This window comes from Carcharhinus amblyrhynchos, chromosome 34 (assembly GCF_965287045.1).
Source record: "Carcharhinus amblyrhynchos chromosome 34, sCarAmb.v2.hapA, whole genome shotgun sequence".
Classification (NCBI taxonomy): Eukaryota; Metazoa; Chordata; class Chondrichthyes; order Carcharhiniformes; family Carcharhinidae; genus Carcharhinus; species Carcharhinus amblyrhynchos.
In genome coordinates, this window is record NC_137357.1 from 2,122,829 (window position 1) to 2,144,991 (window position 22,163).

The 22,163-nt window shown below is 45.3% G+C and overlaps 1 protein-coding gene across 1 annotated transcript in view; it reads right to left on the reverse strand.

Moving 5' to 3' along the window:
• The window catches only part of LOC145361238 (uncharacterized), a 34,313-nt gene that overhangs the window by 6,643 nt on the left and 5,507 nt on the right, over positions 1 to 22,163 (reverse strand). Inside the window, exons 4-11 of the mRNA XM_080216872.1 lie at positions 11,609 to 11,685; positions 11,352 to 11,516; positions 9,210 to 9,354; positions 8,117 to 8,193; positions 7,860 to 8,024; positions 5,676 to 5,820; positions 1,103 to 1,179; positions 854 to 1,018 (exon numbers count right to left, since the gene is read on the reverse strand). Of these exons, the coding sequence (XP_080072998.1) occupies positions 854 to 1,018; positions 1,103 to 1,179; positions 5,676 to 5,820; positions 7,860 to 8,024; positions 8,117 to 8,193; positions 9,210 to 9,354; positions 11,352 to 11,516; positions 11,609 to 11,685 (1,016 nt within the window). The remainder of the gene's footprint in view (positions 1 to 853; positions 1,019 to 1,102; positions 1,180 to 5,675; positions 5,821 to 7,859; positions 8,025 to 8,116; positions 8,194 to 9,209; positions 9,355 to 11,351; positions 11,517 to 11,608; positions 11,686 to 22,163) is intronic.

A 22,163-nucleotide genomic window follows, 5' to 3' on the forward strand; every position in this document is an offset into this window, starting at 1 on the left:
CCATATAATCTCAGACAGTGGGAGACATTCGCGGGAATTTTAAATTTCCCAGGTGATTTCAGGAAATGTGGACGCATCAAAAATTCTGCATGATCCAGTTTTTTTTCCAGCTCTGATCATTCTGCACGATGAGAATGTGTAGCCAGATGTTCAAAACCTTGATAGCGTAGCATCCCAAACATTCCATACACGTTTCATGCCCCCCCCCCCCCCCCCCCCCCGGCACCCATAACACTTCCTAGTGTGTAACAGACAGACCCTTAAACCACAATAAACAGATCACTCCTAGAACTGAAACACAAACAGGCATGTAGCCTGTTCCCTAGGCCCTGAACTGTGGAATCTCCCCACCCGCCCCCCCCCCCCTCCTCCTCCACCACCATTCCAGCTGCATGTTTCTGCAATCTCCTTTAACAGGCTGCTTCATATTCACTTCCTGTTCAAGTGTTTGATCTGCTCAGATTCACATCAAATACAATTGTCAAACTGACACTACTTCTGTGAGGGAATTTGGCGTGCTTTGCAGTGTTTGAAGCGCTGAAAAAACTTCAACATATTAATCCAGTTTTTCGTCTATTCAGCTGAAACCCGCAACTCCGGAATTTGGTGAGGGAGCTTGTATCTGTGGTGGGCCTATGCAATTCCATTCACATTGAGAAAGGTAGCGTCTCTAGGGATGCACATGTCTGAGTCAGTTCCCCAGAGTGTTAGTGGAAAGTTCACTTAACGTTTTAGATAATTTTACATTGTGTTTCATATAAAAAAAAAGCAGCAATTGGGAAACTATTATTTGTGTCAATGATCAATCACATTCAGAGTCATTGAACAGGATCATTTATAAACACAGATGTACCTGTGCAATAAACCATCCCTGCGTACGCAGTGGGCTTCAGCTCATAAACAAAGTAGCGGCTACAGTTTTTAATCTTTATCTCCTGGTTCCAGCTGCAGGGTTGCCCTCCCGAACTAAAACACACTGTTCTGACTACGTCACCCTCTTCCACGGTGGGATGTGAACCTGAAATGAGGTTTATAAGACATAACTGTTGTGAACAATGCTGGAAAGTGAATGAAAAACTGAGATGATGACGTCTGCTTTTACCCTGTAACCAGCCACTGTGGGATCCGGAGCAATGATTATCTGCGACATGCTCTTCTGGAATCTTCCATCCACCAGAACTGAAACACAATGACAGAATTAGAGAATCGTAGAATGATAGAACTTAAAATAAGGCCATTTACCCATTGCATCGCTGCTGGTACTTTGCAACATAAATCAAATTATTCTTATGTTCTGCAAAGATGAAAACATTGCCTAGCGGTTCAATCGCGGCTGGAACTGTGCTATACATTCATGATTTGAGATCCAGGAGTGGAGGCAGGCTAGCCAGTGTAAAGTCAAAGGGAGATGGAAAATCTTCCAATTGCTGTGAGCAGGGACTGGTGTTGTTGTGGGCAATAAGCAAAGTTCAGTAGGGTTGGGGGTAGGGGAGCGAGAGGATGGTCCAAAACATGAAGGATTGATCCCAACACGAGGCAGGCAGGGCAGAAGTTAAAAATGGAGAATCCCTTCTGAGGTGGATCCCAGAGAAAATTGGAATGTGGCATTGTGAGAGGTGCATGGATCTAGTACATGGGGGAAAGAACATCGGAGAGCTTGAGAACGTAGGGCAGTCAGGATGAAGTTGTAAATGCATAGTGAGGGGCCAATGCGGAGGGCAACACGACTTCCCAAAGGGAGTATGGCAGAGGCGTGCCCGCAAGTGGAGAGGCTCTGAGGACACATCCAACATTTAGAGGGTCAGAGAAAATGTCTAAAACTAATAGTGGTGCCAAATGGGGATGGGCAGTAGAGTTTATTTAATTGAAGAGGATAGTGGAAAAGAAATCAAGAAAGGAGAGGTACAGTGGGAAGAAAGGGGAGGGGAAATAATGATTTTCCAATAACCATTGGGAGAAAATTAGATCCCCATCGGGGCTGCAAATGTGAAACGTACAGAGGGACTAGAGGGTAAATAGATGATGCCACCTGAAGGGAAGAGGGGCAACAGAATAGTCAGAATTTGATTGGAGGAAAGGATTTGCCGCAATGCAATATGAGATATTGAGACACATGAAATACGGTAGGAATTTGAAGATGCCTAACAGGGATAGCAGATAGGGAGAGGTCCAAAATGGGAAGGAGCATGGAGACCATGAGAGGTCACAAAAGTGTTGGAGCGGCATTGCCACATATTCAGTGAGTAAAGAAGAGAAGTATGAAAACTCTGAGGTGGTAATAACACCAGGGAAATAACTGCCGCAGAGAGTGAGTGCAAACGCTTCGTGTGCTAGCCTTGGCAGATCTTGGAATGGAAGTTCTGATATAGAGTCGAGACAGAGAGAGGTCCCAGGAGAAGACTGGACTTTGAGAGGCGTCAAAGGGATTTTCTTCAGGCTGAAAAGAAAGGTTAAGGCTCCGAATTCAGATGGAGAGGTCTGTTTCTTAATGAGAGATAGTGCAGACATTGGATCAGTGACAGAATGCAGCAGGCTTCAATAACAAAAGGTATTTTGGCAAGGAAAGTTCCCAAAACCAGTGAGGACATGAAGGTATTTCAAACAGAACTTTCAGAGGCAAAGCCCCCAGATTGTGTATGGACAGTTCAAGGTTCCAAAGAAGGGTGATATTTGATACAGCAAAAGGCTGAGTGGACAGGGAGAGGGCAAACGCTGTGAGACAATGTAATGGGCGTACGGGGGGTGAGTTTGACGTGGGAAATTTCGAAACGGGAAGAAGCAAAGTCAGAAATCGAAACGTGAGGTGCATCTTCTGATAGGCACTGGCAATTAGATGGCGCACTGTGTTAGGGAGCAGTACACAGAACCCTCATGGCTGGAAGACAGTGCAATTCCCAAATGATGATGGGATAGAGTTCCCATAAAAGAGGGGGAAGTTCGAATTATTCCAAATGGAACGAGGACAGGGAAAAGCTATTTGCAAATGTGAAAAATGGACAGGACAAGCAGTTGATCAAGACAGAGAATCGACTGCAAAATGATGAGATGGTGAGGTCCTAAGTAGAGAGAGTGCAGTGAGAGGTCAGTTTTGTATAGAGAGAAGGAGCCGTTCCACTTTGAAAGAAGAGAGGAGAGCTCCCAAAGTGAGATGATACATGGACTGGCCCACGTCAGAAAGGCAGAGTTATTAGATCTATAAGGAAAGGGAATAAAGAGAGACCCTGTAGAAACATAGATTAAGAGATGGGGAAAAACAAAAAGTAAAACAAAAACAACCACATTGCGACAGTAAATGGTGTGCTTGCACAAGCGGAATCTTTCTCAGTTAATGGAAATGGCAGAGAGAGATTGACACTGTAGTTGTGTGACACATGCCAATTGTGTATAATACAATAGTGTATAATGGTTTAAAGACCTGAGGAGAACAAGGAAACTCAGCACAAAAAAGGCAGCAACTTGTCCCCATGGATGAAAAAAAAATGTAGGAGAGGTGAATAGTAGAAGCAAGAGGCGATGAGTTCCCAAGGGACACTGTTGGCAGGAAGTCTAACTGGAGCATCCCATGGGAGAATTGTCCTTAGAGGTCCCATCGGATAAGTCGTGGAAATAAATCCTAACATGAGGAGGAGGGAAGGAGAAGCGTAGAAAGTTTATCCATAAATGACATAGGATCAGCCAAATGCCCATTGCAAACGCGCCACAGAAAGGGGCAGAGAGAGTTTCAGGAGGGAAGACAGCGAACGGGAGTCAGAGTCGAGAAGTGGATGCAGCATTGAGACTGGATAGGGAGAATTCAAACTGTGAAGGTGGCAAGTCATTAACACAAAGGGACAGTAGTGGGTGGGGTGAGGCTAGTGCAAGAGTGGATGAAACAGTGGTCACAACTGGCGAGTTCACAAAGAGAGGTTCAAAACGGGAAGGTGAAGAGGGAGAGGGGCGTACAGAACTGTCCAGAAAGGTGTGAATCTATTCCAAAAGCATCGGGAGAAAGGGGAGGTGCTGAACGGATAGTTGATGTCGCTGGTTCGAGAGTTAAAGGGCACAGTGAAACTTTCAAAAGTGAGTGTAGATAAAGAACGATTTCAATATGTGGGTGTTCTACTCTCGAAATCGCCAAAGACTGAGGAGGAGTTCCCAAAATCAAGCAGGACCAGAAGGTATTCCAAAGGGGGCTTGAACAGGCAGTGGTCTGTAAGGTGTATGGACAGGTCAAGGTTCAAAACAAAGGGGATACAGTAGAACCGGAGAGGTTAGGTGGCGTCTAAATGCGAGGAAGCAATTGAACGGGTCTAGGGTGGTGACGGGGGGAGGTGCTTGCTATCAGGAAGGTCATAACAAGGAGAAGAAAACTCAGAAATCGCAAGAATGAGGTGGCAGGGCCTATTCCTAAAGGCACCAGCAATGAGATGGCACACTGCTTAAGGTAACAATAAAAAGAAGCTTAATAGATGGAGAACAGGATGAATTTCTAAATGGAGATCAGCAATGGAGAGGTCCAAAAATGAGAAGGGAGCCCGAAATATTGCAGACGGAATGAGGAAATGGAAAACCTATGTGTAAATGCGAAAAACGGACAGGGCGGGACTAGCCCTGTCCGTTCACTGAAAAGTCAACTGGAAAAGGATGAGATGACGAGCTCCAAAGTGCAGAGCGTACAGTGAGAGGTCAAACTCGGATGGGGATAACAAGACGCTCCCCTTTGAAAGGGGAGAAAACATCTCTAACAGCGAGATAATATATGGACTGACCCACAGCAGGATGCTTGAGGGCTTAGATCCATTATGTTGTGTTCGGTGCAGACTTGATGGGCCGAAGGGCCTCTTCCTGCACTGTAGGGTTCTATGATATTATGAAAGGGAAGAGACACTATAGAGATAGTGAATGAGACACGGGAAGGAGCAATGAGTTCCCAATGGATACTGTTTGGGGACGTCAATTGGAGCGGTCCCATGGGACAAAGGTCCTTGGAGGTCCCACCAGAGGAAGCATAAATCGTAACATGAGCAGAAGAGAAGGAGAGGAAAGGAAAAAAGGAGCGGATCAGCATAACGTTTGTTGTGAACAAGGCATAGAAAGTTACTACAGAGAGATCCAAGAGGAGACAGCGAGTGTATCAAATTCTCGATGTGACAAGTCATTGTTAGAAAGGGAGATTGGTAGGAGGGGCAAGGAAGTGGGAGTTTGAGGCAAAGCAGTGGTCACAACTGGTGAGTTTAAAAAAGATTGGTGCAACTGGAAAGGTGCAAAGGGAGAAGGGAGACAGAAAAGTCCAGAGAGGCACAAATCTAATCCTAAAACGAGGAGGGACAAGGGAAGGCGCCAAACAGAGATTTGACATCGCTGGTCCGAGAGTTCCAGGGTACAGAGAAACGTTCAAAAGAGAGCACGGGCAAAGAAAGGTTCCAATCAGTGGGTGTTCTGCACACCCAAAAGGTGACAGTGAGAAGTTCAATATAGAGGTGGCAGTGATGGAGCTAAAAATGAAATGGTGGATGAAGAGGGTAGATAGAGACTTTGTGAGTAGCATTCATTACCTTGGTCAACATCAGCGAGACTAATTTTATATTCCAGATTGATTACTGTAATTTACATTAACTCTCCCGTGATGGACTATTTACCTGAAATTCTTCCACTCCAGTTTGACTAGCTAACAAGGATTATCCGCTTCATGTTACCTTTTAAATCTGTACCATCCATATTTGAGATTGTGATCAGATTTCGACTGGAAGGAACATATAGTCCCAGTACAATTGGTGCTCCGCCAGGCCTGGTCCAGAACGGTGTGTTCAACACATGGATCACTGAGCGCTGTATCGGGAGCTGAGTGATAGAAAGATGTTCCATAGAGAATGGTTAATATCACACAGACTTGTGCACTCAGAAGTAAGAATCCACTCATGATGATGAGTCCTGGGTTGACGAAGTTCATTGAATGGATCAACTAGAGAAGTGAGACTAACTCCCAACCACCGTTCTCTGCCGCTACATCCCATTCCCGTCAGTCACTCCATCACATGCAGAACATCTCATTCGCACAGTCTTACATCCCGCTCAATTCAGTGAACGCATTCCACTCACGCTAGTCACCGCATCGCAAACCTGTCCGTCAGTACATTCCATTCTGGTCAGTAACTGCATCCCAATCCTGTCACTCACTGTATCCCACTTCACTAATTTGTTGCAGTTCGACTGCCTCATTGCCAACAGTAATGCCATTCATCTCCTCGCCAAGTGATTCAAGCATACTTCCCTCAGTCATTATTTTCCACTTCCCATAATCAACATTCCTACTCCCCACAATCAGCGCATTCCCCCAGTCAGAAGGACAACAGCAAATTCCACTTCAGCATTGTATCCCACTCACTTCAGTAAAAAAAACGCTCCATTTGCATCAGTGACTACATTCCTTTTAGTCACTGATTACATTCCGAATTAGTTTAGCAGATCTCTCAGTTTGCAGTCCAAATTAAGTTTGGCTCAGAATATTCTCCAGGTTCTGCCTTGGGTTTGTGTTTCAATGTTTAATAGAAGTTGCCCAGATTGGAGCACACCTGTCAGAAATCTTCTTTCATAGTTGAGCCAAGTACATTATTGACCCTCAACCTAATAAAGTGCAGGAGCATTGCATAGGATACTGAGGGAGCTGACAGTCGCGCTGAGAGGGGAGGTATTGATTCTCAGAATTACACTGTGCACATGCATAAAATCTGGATACACTCAGGATAATGTGCACAATAATTAGGTTTGACCAGATCACCTTTTCCAGTTGTTGAAGGAATGTTTATTTGTATTACGACTCCTCTATTCATCGATAGGGCAGTGTGTCTATCAACTGATATTAGAGAGATCCTGAAGGAAGCGGCCAACAGACTCTGCTTAACACTGGACACCATGTCCATTTCCAAGATCCAGAAATTAAAATTTATGACCTGATCAAATGACGCAGCCATGCAGAGAAATGTTGATTGAGGCAGGTCTTGGAGTTCTCCCAGTGCAGACGTTAGATTCAGAGTAACTCAATGCAAGCTTCCACTTGCAGAAATAGGTTTGGGATCGTCTCGGTGGGTCTGGTGTAAGGGATAGTGCGGGCTTTATAATGGGTGGGTTTTTTTCCCCGGAGTTTGGAAATTCTCAGCATGTTGGAAAGTCTTGGCCAGATGCTCAGTTGTTTATGGGGATAGCAGATATTCGGGAATTCTCTTTAGTATCATAATTATGAGAGGAGAATGTGTTGGGTTGTATTGTAATTATGAGAGCAGAATGTGTTGGGTTGTTTGGATTAGTCACGAATGAGAAGTGTCTTAATCAATGTAACTTTGTGTGGGTACCCTTCTTGGAGAGGGAGAGCAACAATGCACGCCGCCCCTCCCCCACCCATCCTTCCTTAATTCCATCCTCCCTTACTTCCATCCTCCCTTACTTCCATCCTGAGCTGCAACACTCCAAACTCCTTTCTGCACTTTGATGATAAGACAGTTTCCGTTGCAGGGCAATTTCCAGGAGGAATGTTAAACAGTGTGGGAACTGACTTGTTCTGCTTGCAGGAGACATCCATAGGGACCCCCGGAGTAAGAACCATGAACAACCACTGAACCATCTCCCACAGTGGACGCCACCTTATGCTTATATCTATTGTGGGCTATGCAGTGCCACTGACATTGCATGGACAAGACAGGCGCAGGATAACAATATCGGATTCAGTTCCCTTATAATGTTGGTGGAAAGTTCACTTCATGTTTTGGATTATTTTTCATTGTGTTTCATATAACAGAAAGCAGCAGTTGGGACATTATTATCTGTGTCATTAATCCTTCACATCCAGAGTCACCCAATAGGATCATTTATAAAGAACAAGTTACCTGTGCAATAAATATCCCATATGTACACAGTGGGCTTCAGCTCATAAACAACGTAATGGCTACAGTTTTTAATCTTTATCTCCCGGTTCCAGCTGCAGGGTTGTGAACCCCAAGTAAAACACACTTTCCTTTTTACCAAACCCTCTTCAATGGTGGGATGTGAACCTGAAATGAGGTTTATATATGTTGAAGAATATATCCAATGTAAACCGTGCTGGAAAGTGAATGAAAAGCTAATATTATTATGTGTACTGTACCCTGTAACCAGCCTGTGTAGGATCCAGAGCAACGGCGATCTGCAACAAGACCTTCTGGAATCTTCCATCCACCAGAGCTAAAAGAGGGATCACAGAATAAGAGAATTGTAGTTTGATGGAGCTTAAAATGAGCCCAAAATAACAGCAAAATGCCACAGATTCGTTAATGTGAATCAAAAACTGAAAATGCTGAACAATCCCAGTAGGTCTGGCAGCATCTTTGGAGAGAGAATAGTGCCAAGGTTTTGAGTTAGGATGATCGTTCGTTAGAGCTTTTTCCGTCCATTGTACCATTGCTAGAACTTTGTAACTTCAATCGAATTCGTCAAAATACCATTCTGCTTTGTAAGGCTGAAAATCTCTCCTATTTCTGGTCAAAACTGGGACAAACAATGCTACACATGTATCATTAGCGAGCAAGTACACAACGAAATTCATCTAGGCTTTTGGGAATTCATAAAAAAATTCCGGAGAAAGTCCGTGCTTGGGAGAAGGTTTAAATGGATTGTGACGGGGAAATGTTCTTTCGGGAGTAATTAGAAGTGGGTGGTGGTTTGGGGATGCAATGTTCTACTTACAAGAGGAACGAGAGGATGCTCAAAAAGAGGAACGTGATGGTGGGAAGCTCACAAAATAAGAGGGGCGAGGGAGAGGTCAAAAGGAAGAGTCCAGAGAGGCACAAATCTAATCCTAAAACGAGGAGGGACAAGGGAAGGCGCCAAACAGAGATTTGACATCACTGGTCCGAGAGTTCCAGGGTACAGAGAAATGTTCAAAAGAGAGCACGGGCAAAGAAAGGTTCCAATCAGTGGGTGTTCTGCGCACCCAAAAGGTGACAGTGAGAAGTTCAATATAGAGGTGGCAGTGATGGAGCTAAAAATGAAATGGTGGATGAAGAGGGTAGATAGAGACTTTGTGAGTAGTATGCAATACACTGAAGGATTTTCGTTACCTTGGTCAACATCAGTGAGACTAATTTTATATTCCAGATTGATTACTGGAATTTACATTAACTCTCCCGTGATGGACTATTTACCTGAAATTCTTCCACTCCAGTTTGACTAGCTAACAAGGATTATCCGCTTCATGTTACCTTTTAAATCTGTACCATCCATATTTGAGATTGTGATCAGATTTCAACTGGAAGGAACATATAGTCCCAGTACAATTGGTGCTCCGCCAGGCCTGGTCCAGAACGGTGTGTTCAACACATGGATCACTGAGCGCTGTATCGGGAGCTGAGTGACAGAAAGATGTTCCATAGAGAATGGTTAATGTCACACACTGACTTGTGCACCGAGAAGTAAGAATCCACTCATGATGATGAGTCCTGGGTTGACGAAGTTCATTGAATGGATCAACTAGAGAAGTGAGACTAACTCCCAACCACCGTTCTCTGCCGCTACATCCCATTCCCGTCAGTCACTCCATCACATGCAGAACATCTCATTCGCACAGTCTTACATCCCGCTCAATTCAGTGAACGCATTCCACTCATGCTAGTAACCGCATCGCAAACCTGTCCGTCAGTAGATTCCATTCTGGTCAGTAACTGCATCCCAATCCTGTCACTCACTGTATCCCACTTCACTAATTTGTTGCAGTTTGACTGCCTCATTGCCAACAGTAATGCCATTCATCTCCTCGCCAAGTGATTCAAGCATACTTCCCTCAGTCATTATTTTCCACTTCCCATAATCAACATTCCTACTCCCCACAATCAGTGCATTCCCCCAGTCAGAAGGACAACAGCAAATTCCACCTCAGCATTGTATCCCACTCACTTCAGTAAAAAAAACGCTCCATTTGCATCAGTGACTACATTCCTTTTAGTCACTGATTACATTCCGAATTAGTTCAGCAGATCTCTCAGTTTGCAGTCCAAATTAAGTTTGGCTCAGAATATCCTCCAGGTTCTGCCTTGGGTTTGTGTTTCAATGTTTAATAGAAGTTGCCCAGATTGGAGCACATCTGTCAGAAATCTTCTTTCATAGTTGAGCCAAATACATTATTGACCCTCAACCTAATAAAGTGCAGGAGCATTGCATAGGATACTGAGGGAGCTGACAGTCGCGCTGAGAGGGGAGGGATTGATTCTCAGAATTACACTGTGCACATGCATAAAATCTGGATACACTCAGGATAATGTGCACAATAATTAGGTTTGACCAGATCACCTTTTCCAGTTGTTGAAGGAACGTTTATTTGTATTACGACTCCTCTATTCATCGATAGGGCTTTGTCTCTATCAACTGATACTAGGGAGATCCTGAAGGAAGCAGCCAACAGACTGCTTAACACTGGACACCATGTCCATTTCCAAGATCCAGAAATTAAAATTTATGACCTGATCAAATGACGCAGCCATGCAGAGAAATGTTGATTGAGGCAGGTCTTGGAGTTCTCCCAGTGCAGACGTTAGATTCAGAGTAACTCAATGCAAGCTTCCACTTGCAGAAATAGGTTTGGGATCGTCTCGGTGGGTCTGGTGTAAGGGATAGTGCGGGCTTTATAATGGGTGGGTTTTCTCCCCCGGGGTTTGGAAATTCTCAGCATGTTGGAAAGTCTTGGCCAGATGCTCAGTTGTTTATGGGGATAGCAGATATTCGGGAATTCTCTTTAGTATTATAATTATGAGAGGAGAATGTGTTGGGTTGTTTGGATTAGTCACGAATGAGAAGTGTCTTAATCAGTGTAACTTTGTGTGGGTACCCTTCTTGGAGAGGGAGAGCAACAATGCACGCCGCCCCTCCCCCACCCACCCCCACATCCTCCCTTACTTCCATCCTCCCTTACTTCCATCCTGAGCTGCAACACTCCAAACTCCTTTCTGCACTTTGATGATAAGACAGTTTCCAGTGCGGGGCAATTTCCAGGAGGAATGTTAAACAGTGTGGGAACTGACTTGTTCTGCTTGCAGGAGACATCCATAGGGACCCCCGGAGTAAGAACCATGAACAACCACTGAACCATCTCCCACAGTGGACGCCACCTTATGCTTATATCTATTGTGGGCTATGCAGTGCCACTGACATTGCATGGACAAGACAGTCGCAGGATAACAATATCGGATTCAGTTCCCTTATAATGTTGGTGGAAAGTTCACTTCATGTTTTGGATTATTTTTCATTGTGTTTCATATAACAGAAAGCAGCAGTTGGGATATTATTATCTGTGTCATTAATCCTTCACATCCAGAGTCACCCAATAGGATCATTTATAAAGAACAAGTTACCTGTGCAATAAATATCCCAAGTGTACACAGTGGGCTTCAGCTCATAAACAACGTAATGGCTACAGTTTTTAATCTTTATCTCCCGGTTCCAGCTGCAGGGTTTTGAACCCCAAGTAAAACACACTTTCCTTTTTACCAAACCCTCTTCAATGGTGGGATGTGAACCTGAAATGAGGTTTATATATGTTAAAGAATATATCCAATGTAAACCGTGCTGGAAAGTGAATGAAAAGCTAATATTATTATGTGTACTGTACCCTGTAACCAGCCTGTGTAGGATCCAGAGCAACGGCGATCTGCGACAAGACCTTCTGGAATCTTCCAGCCACCAAAGCTAAAAGAGGGATCACAGAATAAGAGAATTGTAGTTTGATGGAGCTTAGAATGAGCCCAAAATAACAGCAAAATGCCGCGGATTCGGTAATGTGAATCAAAAACTGAAAATGCTGAACAACCCCAGTAGGTCTGGCAGCGTCTTTGGAGAGAGAATAGTGCCAAGGTTTTGAGTTAGGATGATCGTTCGTTAGAGCTCTTTCCGTCCATTGTACCATTGCTAGAACTTTGTAACTTCAATTCGAATTTGTCAAAATACCATTCTGCTTTGTAAGGCTGAAAATCTCTCCTATGTCAAAACTGGGACAGAACATCATTAGCGAGCAAATACTCAATGAAATTCGTCTAGGCTTTTGGGAATTCAAAAAAGAAATTCAGGAGAAAGTCTGTGCTTGGGAGATGGTTTAAATGGATTTTGACGGGGAAATGTTCTTTCGGGAGTACTTAGAAGCGGGTGGTGGTGTGGGGATGCAATGTTCTACTTACAAGAGGAGCGAGAGGATGCTCAAAAAGAGGAATGTGATGGTGGGAAGCTCACAAAATAAGAGGGGCAAGGAAGAGGTCAAAAGGAAGAGTGCCTTCTGATTCACTAAGGTTGAGGGACAATCGAAATATCACAGAGTTGGGGGCGGGGGCATGGGTGCAGCCCTAATGCCAGAAATGCATGAAGCTCGTCACGAATGGAGAGAAGAGGCATTGGAGAGCTCCTGAAGTTAGATGGGCAGCGATGATGGAGAGGCCTGTGGCGAAGGTCCAAATGGGAGGTTAGGGGCCAATTCCCATTAGTAACAGATGGAGCCCAGCTTGCAAAATGAGCGGCACAGAGGGCAGATCCCAAGTTTGGAGTTTCAGCGGAGAGATCCCAAAGCATGAGTGACAGAATCAAGGTCCCCAGTGGAGACAGGCAGTACAGATTCTCCGATTCGAGAAGGCAGTGGAATTTGTCAAAAGGGAGAAATTCTCGTTGTGAGCACAGCAGTGTTGTGGTCCCGGGGGGAGAAATGTCAAAAGTCAAGAAGAATTTAACAGGTTCCAAAGCGTGAGTAGTAATATAAATGTCCCGAAGGAGGAGAATTGGTCGAGCAATCACACAGGGTGAGGTGCAAAGGACTGTTGCCAAGTGGAGAGAACATGAGGGAGGTCTGATAGGGAGAGGTGCAATATAGATACCCCAATGGAAGAGGGGCAGTGGGCAGGTCCCAAAGGGAAGGGGCAGCGGAGCTGTTACAATGAGAGGAAGATGGGGAGATACCACAAAGGCAATGGGACAGTCCCAAATGTAGAAGGGAGTGAAGACTTCCAAGGTTCACAGTGAAAGGTGAGAAATATCAACGACAGATCAGCAGCCTTGATGCTTCAGGGCAGTGATGGTAGTGGAGAGATGCCGGAGGTAGAGGTGCAGGTTTGATGTCACATACAGTAAAGGTCAGGTAAGATATTCCAAGTGAAAAGTGGCATCGGAGAGATCCAAATTAGAAAGTTTACAAATGGGGTCGGAAAGGGAGAGGAACACTGGTGATTACCCAAATGGCGCAGGATGGGCAGAGACATACCAAAGGGAGATGGGCAAAGGATCGATCTGAAAAGGTGAATGGCAGATGTGAAGTCCAAATGAGATAGGGGCATCAAAACTTCCAAAATGTAGAGATAAAGCAGTAAATTCTGAACTAGAGGGAGGAGATCCCAAGGCAGTGGGGCAGGCAAGCTGCTCCAAAAGGAGAGGTGCAAAGCAGAGATCCTAATGGAAGGTGGACAGGGTTGATCGCGCAAGGGAGTGGGGCACGGGAGAAGTCTCAACAGCAGAGGCGCATGTGGAAGCTCCCAAATGGAGAATGGCAGTGCAAGTGTTCCCATGGGAGAGTGGAACCAGTGAAATCCAAAATGGAGAGTTGTAGAAATTTGTTGCAAAGTAAAAGGGGCAGGGGTGATATTCAGATGAAAGATTTGTCAGGGAGATGATCCAATGCGAAGTGGCAAGGGAAAATTCCAAAATGGGGATGTCGACATGAAACTGTTCCAAAATGGAGAAGGAAAAACGGAAATTCTCAGAAGTAGAAGACAAGGCCGGAAACCCCGAATGGAAATGTGGAGAGACGAGGTCAGAAAGGGGGAGATCACTCAGTGAATGGTCTCTCTGTGAGCTCGGTATTGTTGTGGACACAAAGGGAGAAGCGCTGGTGACTACCTGCAAATGGAGACAGAAGCAAACAGGTCCTAAAGAGCTTGGGGTAATTTATATGTCGCAATTGGAGCGGGTCAGGAGTCCAGTCACGAGGATCAGGTACACTGGATTTCTTCTAAATGCGGAGGAAAGGGGACAGGTACTCAAGCAAGAGCTGCAATGTAGATCTCACAAAGAAAGAGTGGAAGGATCGTGGTCCCAAAGTGAGAGGTATAGAGGACTGCTCCGAAATGGAGAGAGCAGGGTTCAACTCCCAAGATGAGGCGGGCAATGAAGAGTTTGCATGAGGATTAAGGCGTGGAGACTTCCCCAAAGGACATAATCTGGTTACAGTTCAAAATGCAGAGGATCTGTGAAGTGTTAAAAACGGAGGGTGAAGGGGGAGATTTGCCAATGTTGTAGTGAAAGGGATAAGGACAAAAGACAGGTGCCAAATGTAAAGTTGTAGGAGAGATTTGGGAAAAAAAAGGAAGGGGACGGGTATTTCCTAAATGGATAGGGACAGAGGTAAGGTCCTAAGGGGAGATGTTAGTTCCTGAAGCAAAAATGAAGAGGGGAAGTAGAGATGCTGCAAATGCTGAGGGACAGGGAGCAAATACTCAGAGGGAGACAGGGAGAAGAGTTAGTCCAAAAGAGAGTTCTGCATGGGAAATTTCCTGAAAGGATGTGGTCTAGGGACAGTTCCCAAAGAGGGGACTGTCCAACAAGGAAAAGTTGAAAGGCTGTTGTCAAAAATGGAGCGAGCAAGGAAACGGGGTAAAATGGAGATATGCGAGGAACTAACTCAATATAAGCAGCAGGGGAAAGTGGCTACATAGAGAGATGCAGTGTTCCTGCACAACGTAGAGAGCAGGGAGAGTATCCAAATGGAAAGGTGCAAGGGTCTAGCACAATATAGGGAGCAGGGGAGAGTCCCAAAATGGAGAGGTTAAAGCATCAGCACAATAAAGGCAGGAAAGCAGAGACGTGCAGTGTTCCAGCATAATATAGGAAGAAGGGGAGTGTTCCCAAATGGAGAGGCGCAGCATTCTAGCACAATATAGGGAGTAGGGGAGAGTTCCTGGATGGAGAGGTGCAGGAGTCTGGGACAGTATAGGGAGCAGGTGAGAATTCCCAAATGGGGGGGCGCAGGCATCTAGTGCAATACAGGGAACAGGGGAGAGTTCCCAAATAGAGAGGTGCCAAGTTCTAGCACAATATAGGAAACAGGGGAGAGTTGGAAAATAGAGTTGCAACGATCTAACAGAATTTATGGAGCAGGAGAGAGTTCCCCATTTTAAGTGGTTCAAGTTCTAGTACAGTATAGAAAGCACAGGAAACTTCTTCATTGGAGAGCTGTAAGGATCGAGCACAACATAAGGAGGAGACAGTTCCCAGCTGGAGTGGTGCAGGGTTCCAGCACAATATAGGGAGCAGTGAAAAGTTCCGAAATTGAGACATACAGCGTTTAAACACAATATCAGGAAGAGGGGAGAGTTCCCAAATGAAGAGGTGCAAGGGGAGCGCACAATATCATGAGGAGTAGAGAGTTTCCATATAGAGAGGTGTGCTAGCCCAATATAGAGAGCATGAAAGTTCCCAAATGGAGAGGTGCAGGGGAGTACCATAACATAGTGGGCAGATCGTGAACGTAGCCCAATCCATCACGCAAACCAGACTCCCGTCCATTGACTCTGTCTACACTTTCCACTGCTTCGGCAAAGCAGTCAGCATAATTAATGACGCCAAGCACACCGGACATTCTCTCTTCCATCTTCTTCCATCGGGAAAAAGGTATAAAAGCCTGAGGTCACATACCAACCGACTCGAACAGCTTATTCCCTGCTGCCATCAGACTTTTGAATGGACCTACCTTGCATTAAGTTGACCTTTCTCTACTCCCTATCTATGACTGTAACACCACATTCTGCACTCTGTTGTTTCCTTCTGTGTAATAATAAATCAAATCAATTCAAATTAAATCAAAGGGGTGAGCTCCCAAATACAGAGGTCCAGGTCCCCAGCACAATATATAGGGGCTAGGGGTATTGTGTCAAGTAGAGAAGTATAGGGGTCTAGCTCAATATAGGGAGTTGGGAAGAGTTCCCAAATAGAGAGGTGCAAGGTTCTAGTACAGTATAGGTTGCATCGGGGAGCTCCCAAATAGTGATGTGCAGCGTTCAAGCTCAGTATAGGGAGGGGGGGAGTGTTCTCAAATAGAGACTTCTCGAACAGTATAAAGAGCAGGGGAGAGTTGCAAAATGGCAAGGATCAGCGGTCCAGCACAATATATGGAGCAGGTGAGAGTACCCAAGCAAAAAAAGTACAGGGTCCTAACACATATAGGGACAAGGTAGAATTCCCAAATGCAGAGGAGCAGGGGTATAGCACAATATATCAAGCAGGGCGGAGTTCCAAATTAGAGAAGTGCAGGGTTCTAGCACAATATAGGGAACAGGGAAACAAAGTCAAATAGAGATTTGCAAAGTTCCAGCACAATATGGGGAGCAGGGCAGATTTCCAAAATTGGGAGGTGAAGCGTTCTAGCACAATATATGGAGCATTGAAGAGTTCCCAAATAGAGAGGTGCATGGATTTAGAACAATAGAGTGAGCAGCGGAAATTTCCCAATAAGGAGAGTTGCAAGGGTCTGGTACAAAAGAGGGAGCAGGGAAAGTGTTGAAATGGAGAGGTGCAGTGTTCCCACAGAATATGCGGAGCACAGGAGATTTCCTAAGTGTAGAGGCGCACGGAACTTCTCCCAAATTGTCGAGCAAAGGAGAAATCTTAAGCGGAGAACTTCCAAAAGGAAAGGAGCAGCACAGAGCACCTCGAGGGAAAGAGACAGGCTGATCTTCAAATATTTATGTGACCGGGAATATGTTCCAAACTTAGAGGGAAGAGAGATATGTTCCATAAATAGAGAGACTGGGAAATTTCAAATTGGAAAGAACACAAGAGTCACAATTTAAAATGGGCTGTGGAGACTCTGCCAGAGTGTATCACATTCAAAAGAGGCAGAGGGAATTCTCCAAAGGTGAAGTGGGGAAGAAATGTTCCAACGTCGAGAGAAACAAGGAGAATTTTCAACCCTTAGAATGATTCAGCAGAGAACCCAAGCCATGATGTTTAGAGCTGATGTCAGCAAGGATACCCTCACATCGGGGGAGTGTCAAATGCAGAGGGCCAATACAGATGTCTGAACGGGAGGCTGGCATTGGAGAGATGCAAAAGTGGGGGAGCAGAAGAGATGTTTCAGTTTGTGTTAGACATAGAAGAGCAGTGAGATGGAGCTGATCAAGAGTGAGACCACAAATGCAGGCTTAATGGTGGGAGGACAAAATGTTAAGGAGGGCATGTGAAGTCCTCAATGGAGACTAGAGGAGAATTTTCTTTTCCAAAGGGGAATGACAGTGGAGAATACCACAAGTGATAGGAGAAGGGGAGGTAGCAAAACAAGTGTAAAATACCCCCAGATGGAGACTGGCAGGGTAAAGGTCCCAAGGTGAGTGGGAGATTATCGAAATAGAGAGTGGTGAACATTTGTAAGGGAATGGTCCCAAGAGTATTACTCGGGGGAGAAGTCGCTCCAGGAGGATGATGGGTAAAATTTCGAATGCGACATTGGGAGATATGAGAATTAACATGGATTCGGGTAGTGGTGAAGTTGATAAATAGAGAATAAAATGCAGTTTCCGAATTGTCGTGAGCAGTTGAGAACTTCCAAATTGAGAGTGGCAGAAGAAGCGCCACAGAGACAGAGGAACATGGGAGAGATGCCAAAGTGAAAGGGGTAGCGGGCACTGTCAAAGGGACAGGGAAGTCGAGGGGTCCCTAACTATATGGTCCAGAATGGAAGTGGGCATTATATGTGTCCTTGAAGCAGAATGAGGGGATGGGCAGGGTATAAAGTGGCAGCGACAGCACAGATGTTCCCCATGGGGAAGGGAGGAGACTTGTCCATAAATGAGTTGCACAACTTTGAAAGAGCCAGTGGAAAGGTCACTGAGGAACTGGGCTTGGGAATGCATTCCAAAGATCACAGGCACAGGCAAAGTGACAAAGGGATAGAGGCAGGCGTCTGATCACAAAATGGAGCAAGCACGTGAGGTATCTCAAATGAAGCTCTGCAGTGGGTTTGTCCTAAATAGAGGGAAGACGGGAGAAGTCCCAAAGGCAAGCCTGCAAGGGAAATGATCCCCAGTGACAGGGGCATCGCATCAGACAGCTCCCAGTGAGACAAGTGCAAGGGTGAGATTGCAGGGGCGAGGAGCCAAATATTGAGGGGCAGGAAATATGTCCCAAAGAGGCAAGGGCAAAGGAAAATTCCCAAACGGAGCAGGCACAGAAAGGACAGAATCAAAGGGACAAGGGATTGTTCCCAAAGGAAAGGGGCAGTAGATATGCAACAAAGCAAAATGGAGCAGGAGCAATCTCCAAAAGGGGGACGAGCATGGAAAATGTTACATAGAGAGAGGGAAAAACGGAAGTTCCGGAAGATAGAGCATGGAACAGAGATTCCAAAAATAAACAGACAGTGCTGAGACCACCAAGGGAATGGAGCAGCATAGAGCTCCAAAATGGAATGAGATTCTGGGAAGTGTTCAAAGGGAGAGGGGCAGCAGAGAGGCATCAATGTGATAGGAGTAGGTGAGAGATCTCTGGTGGAAAGCGGCAGGGGAAATTTGCCAAACAGGGAATAAGTTAGGAAGGGAAAGGTGTGGTGAAGTATTGTCGTGGCGTGCGAAGAAAGTCGGTGTCCACAATGGAGAGCTGCAGGGAAGGTGTTCAAAAGCCGGGGGGCGGGGGGTGCAGTTGGGGAATGTTCCAGCAGAAAAGGGATATAGACAGATTCAAAAGGATGTGAGGTCAGCGAGAGGTCCCAAATGAATTGAGGCAGAGAGAGGGATCCAACTTGCGAGTGTGACGGAAATGTTCCCAAAAGAAGGTCGACAGCAGAGATATCACTGTCCCCAACAGGGACAGTGGAACAGCTGATTTCTCAAACTGAGAGGGACAGTGACAAGGTCCAAAAGGGGGAAGGAGATGGAAGAAATCACAAAGTCTGACCTGTAGGGTTGTTATCCCAAATAGAGGAGGGCAGAGGGAATGTTCCAAAGATTGAGGGACAGATAGGAACTCCGAATTGGAAAGGGCTTGCCGAAAGGGAACTGCACATAGAAATGTTACAAAAGGGAGAGTGTAATAGGAATGTCCCAATGGAGAAGGGACAGGTGTGTTGCCAAAGGAAGAGGTGCAGGAGAAAGGTCGGAAGTGGCAATTCATGGCCGAAGATAGATAGAGTTGAGGAAAGTTCACAAATGGAGAAGGAAAAATGAAAGGGCCGAAAGTCAAATTGTGGAGTTGAGATGGATAGAAGGGATGGAGCTGGGGAGATGTTCCACTAAGAGAGGACACAGTCGGAAGTTGCAAAGTGTGAGTGACCGGGAAGAGGCCCAGAAAGGAGGTGGAGGTCACTGAAGCCAAAATACTGAGGTACAGCAGAAAGGCCCCAAATAGGGAGGCAAACTGAGGCGGTCATCAATGCAGACAGGGAGCAGAGATGTAACCAAATAGAAAGGGGAGGTGGGGGGAAAAAAAGCACAACGGGTGATGGCATTGAACAATCCTAATAAAAACCAATATGTAAAAGAATAAGAGGGTCAGCGGAGAATTCCCAGAGGGTGTAGGGCAGCATACAGGTCCCAAATGGTGTTGAGCCCTGCAGATGTCCCAAAGCGGGCAAGGAATTAGAGAGGTCCCAATTAGAGAAGGACAGGAGGGGAAACCCCAAATGGAAAAGGGTACAGGGAAGACAGCAAAACCAGCACGGCAAGTGGAATCGGAGAAAAGAGAGAGGGGGATTGGTTCCATTCCGCATGTATTAATTAATGAGTGGTCCACAGGCGAGAGATAAAATTGGAAGGTCCAAATTTTGATTGCTGCGTGCACTGTACCAAAAGAAGAGGTGCAGCAGATAGCCCCAAATAGAGAGATAGAAATGGAAGAATGGATTGGAGAGATAGGAATTGGAGAGTGGCAGGGAATCCATCGCAAAGGGAGAGTGTGTTTCAAAGTCAGAAAGGAACAGCCTCAGCAAAAATGCACCAAAGGGAGAGAAACAAAGGTGAGCCTACAAAGCAGGGGTGTCATTTCAGTGATCTCACAGAGGTACAGGTAAGAGTGGCAAAGGCAGAACCCAAGGGAAGGGGAGAAGATGATTGATGGACAGGTTGGATGTTCTAAAGTGAGAGATAAATAATCTCCCAAAATTAACAGGCTCCGGGGAGAGTTTCCAAGAGAGATTGGGGAGTGAAATTCCCAAAAGGCTGCGGGAAGAGGATGATTTACCAAATGAATATAGAGCAGGGTGTGGTCCCCAAGAGAGAGATAAGGGGGAAATCTCTGCCAAAGGAAGAAAACAGTGAAAGGACCACAAAAGAAGAGACAAAATTAATTTTTTTTGGGACAAGAAAAGATTCTCAAGGGGAGGGGGGAATTTGAACTCAGAATGGAAGTCGAATGGAATGAGATGATGGCACTTGAAGGGGAGAGGAAACAGAGTGTGGATGCAGAAATGTTTTGGTCACAATGTGATAGGTGGTATTGAGACGCATGTAATCCAGCCAGCATGTGAAGATGTCCAATAGGGAGAACAGACAGAGAGATTGAAAATGGGAAGAAGAATGAAAGATTCTGAAATGGAGTGGGTGTTGTTAATACAAAAGGAGAAATGTAGGAGAGGATATGTGAATTACAGCATGGAAACAGCACAGGAGGAAGATCTGACGCATTAAGTGTCCATTGAAGTGGTGGAGGCTACCTTGTTGAATAAGTTTTAAGTCATGGATAGATAGATTTCTGATAGGTAATGAAATTAAGGGTTATGGGGAGCAGGCGGGAAAGTGGAACTGATCTACTTCAGATCAGCCATGATCTTATTGAATGGCGGGGCAGGGTTGATAGTCTAGATGGCCGACTCCTGCTCCTATTTCTTATGTTCTTATATTCTAAGTGAGTGGAACTGCATTGGATCTTAGCCAGAGAGAGATTAGAATGAAAGTTCAAAGATTAAGAGGAGATAGAGATAGGTCTCAAAAGGGGAGTATACATGCAAATGGGAGAGGGGGATGTCCTTCAGAGAAAAGAAACAGAAAGTTAGAGCTTCTTAAGTCAGGAGGTAAGCTACGATTCCGAATGGGAGATGTGATACACATTGGCTCAGAATAAGAATCTAGTGGGCTTGAGTCCAAAAAGTATTCCCAAAACCAGAGAGGACGGTGAGTTATTCCAAATGGAACTTAAACGGGCACAGCCCCAAAAAAGATTGTGGGCGTGTCAAGGTTCCTCAGATAGGAGAGAAATTTGATATAACAAAGTCCGGAATGGACAGGAAAAGACAAAATGGAGAGAGACAATGGAATGTGTCAGAGGGCAATATGATATGGGGAGTTTGAAACTGGAAGAGGAGAAATAAAACAAAAATGTGAGGTGATGGGATTTATTCTTAAAGACTCTGATCACTAAATGGTGCACTGCAAGGGAGAATCAGACAATCATCGCCATGGCTACCACACAGGGAAATATCCCAAATGGTGATGGGACAGAGAAAGGTCCGACAATGAGGCAGAAGGTCGAATTATACCAAAGGCAAAGGGGGCGAAGAGAAGCTACCTGTAAATTTGAGAAGTGGAGATGTGACCAGTAGCTGTTCATTGTGCACAATCACCTATGCAATGAGAAAATCGCGTTGCCCCAATGGCGGTGCATGCAGTGAGATTTTGCAATGGGACTGGACTATCGTTGAAAGAGAAGACCTCTCAGAGCTAAAGGGGACATGGGGTGGTCCACATCAGAATGTCTGAAGGACTAGGTTCACAAGGAAACTGAGAGAAAGATAGGCCCTAAAGAGAGAGTGCAGGAGAAATGGGGAAGGGAGAGCAATATGAAATAAGTTCCAATAAGACAGATGTTGTGGGAGGTAACATGTGTCTGGTCCCAGTTGAAAAAGAGCTTTACAGGTCCTGTCAGAGAATGCAGAGCAATCAATCCTAAATTGTGGAGTGAGGAAGCATATGTGCCCATTGGTGAGACTGGATAAGTGAAACTTCGCAAGGAAATACAGTACAGAATGGTCTTAAAGCAGAATGAGGCGAGATGTGATGTGGGTGACAGAGGAAGGTGCATGGACTTTGGACAAGGATTTCAACTGTTGCATGTGACAAAGTGGTTTTGCTAAGCGTTGGTGCAAATGAAAGGCCACATCTGGAGAGACACAAGGAGAGGTCCAAAAGGGAAAGTGCAGAGGTAGAGGGAAT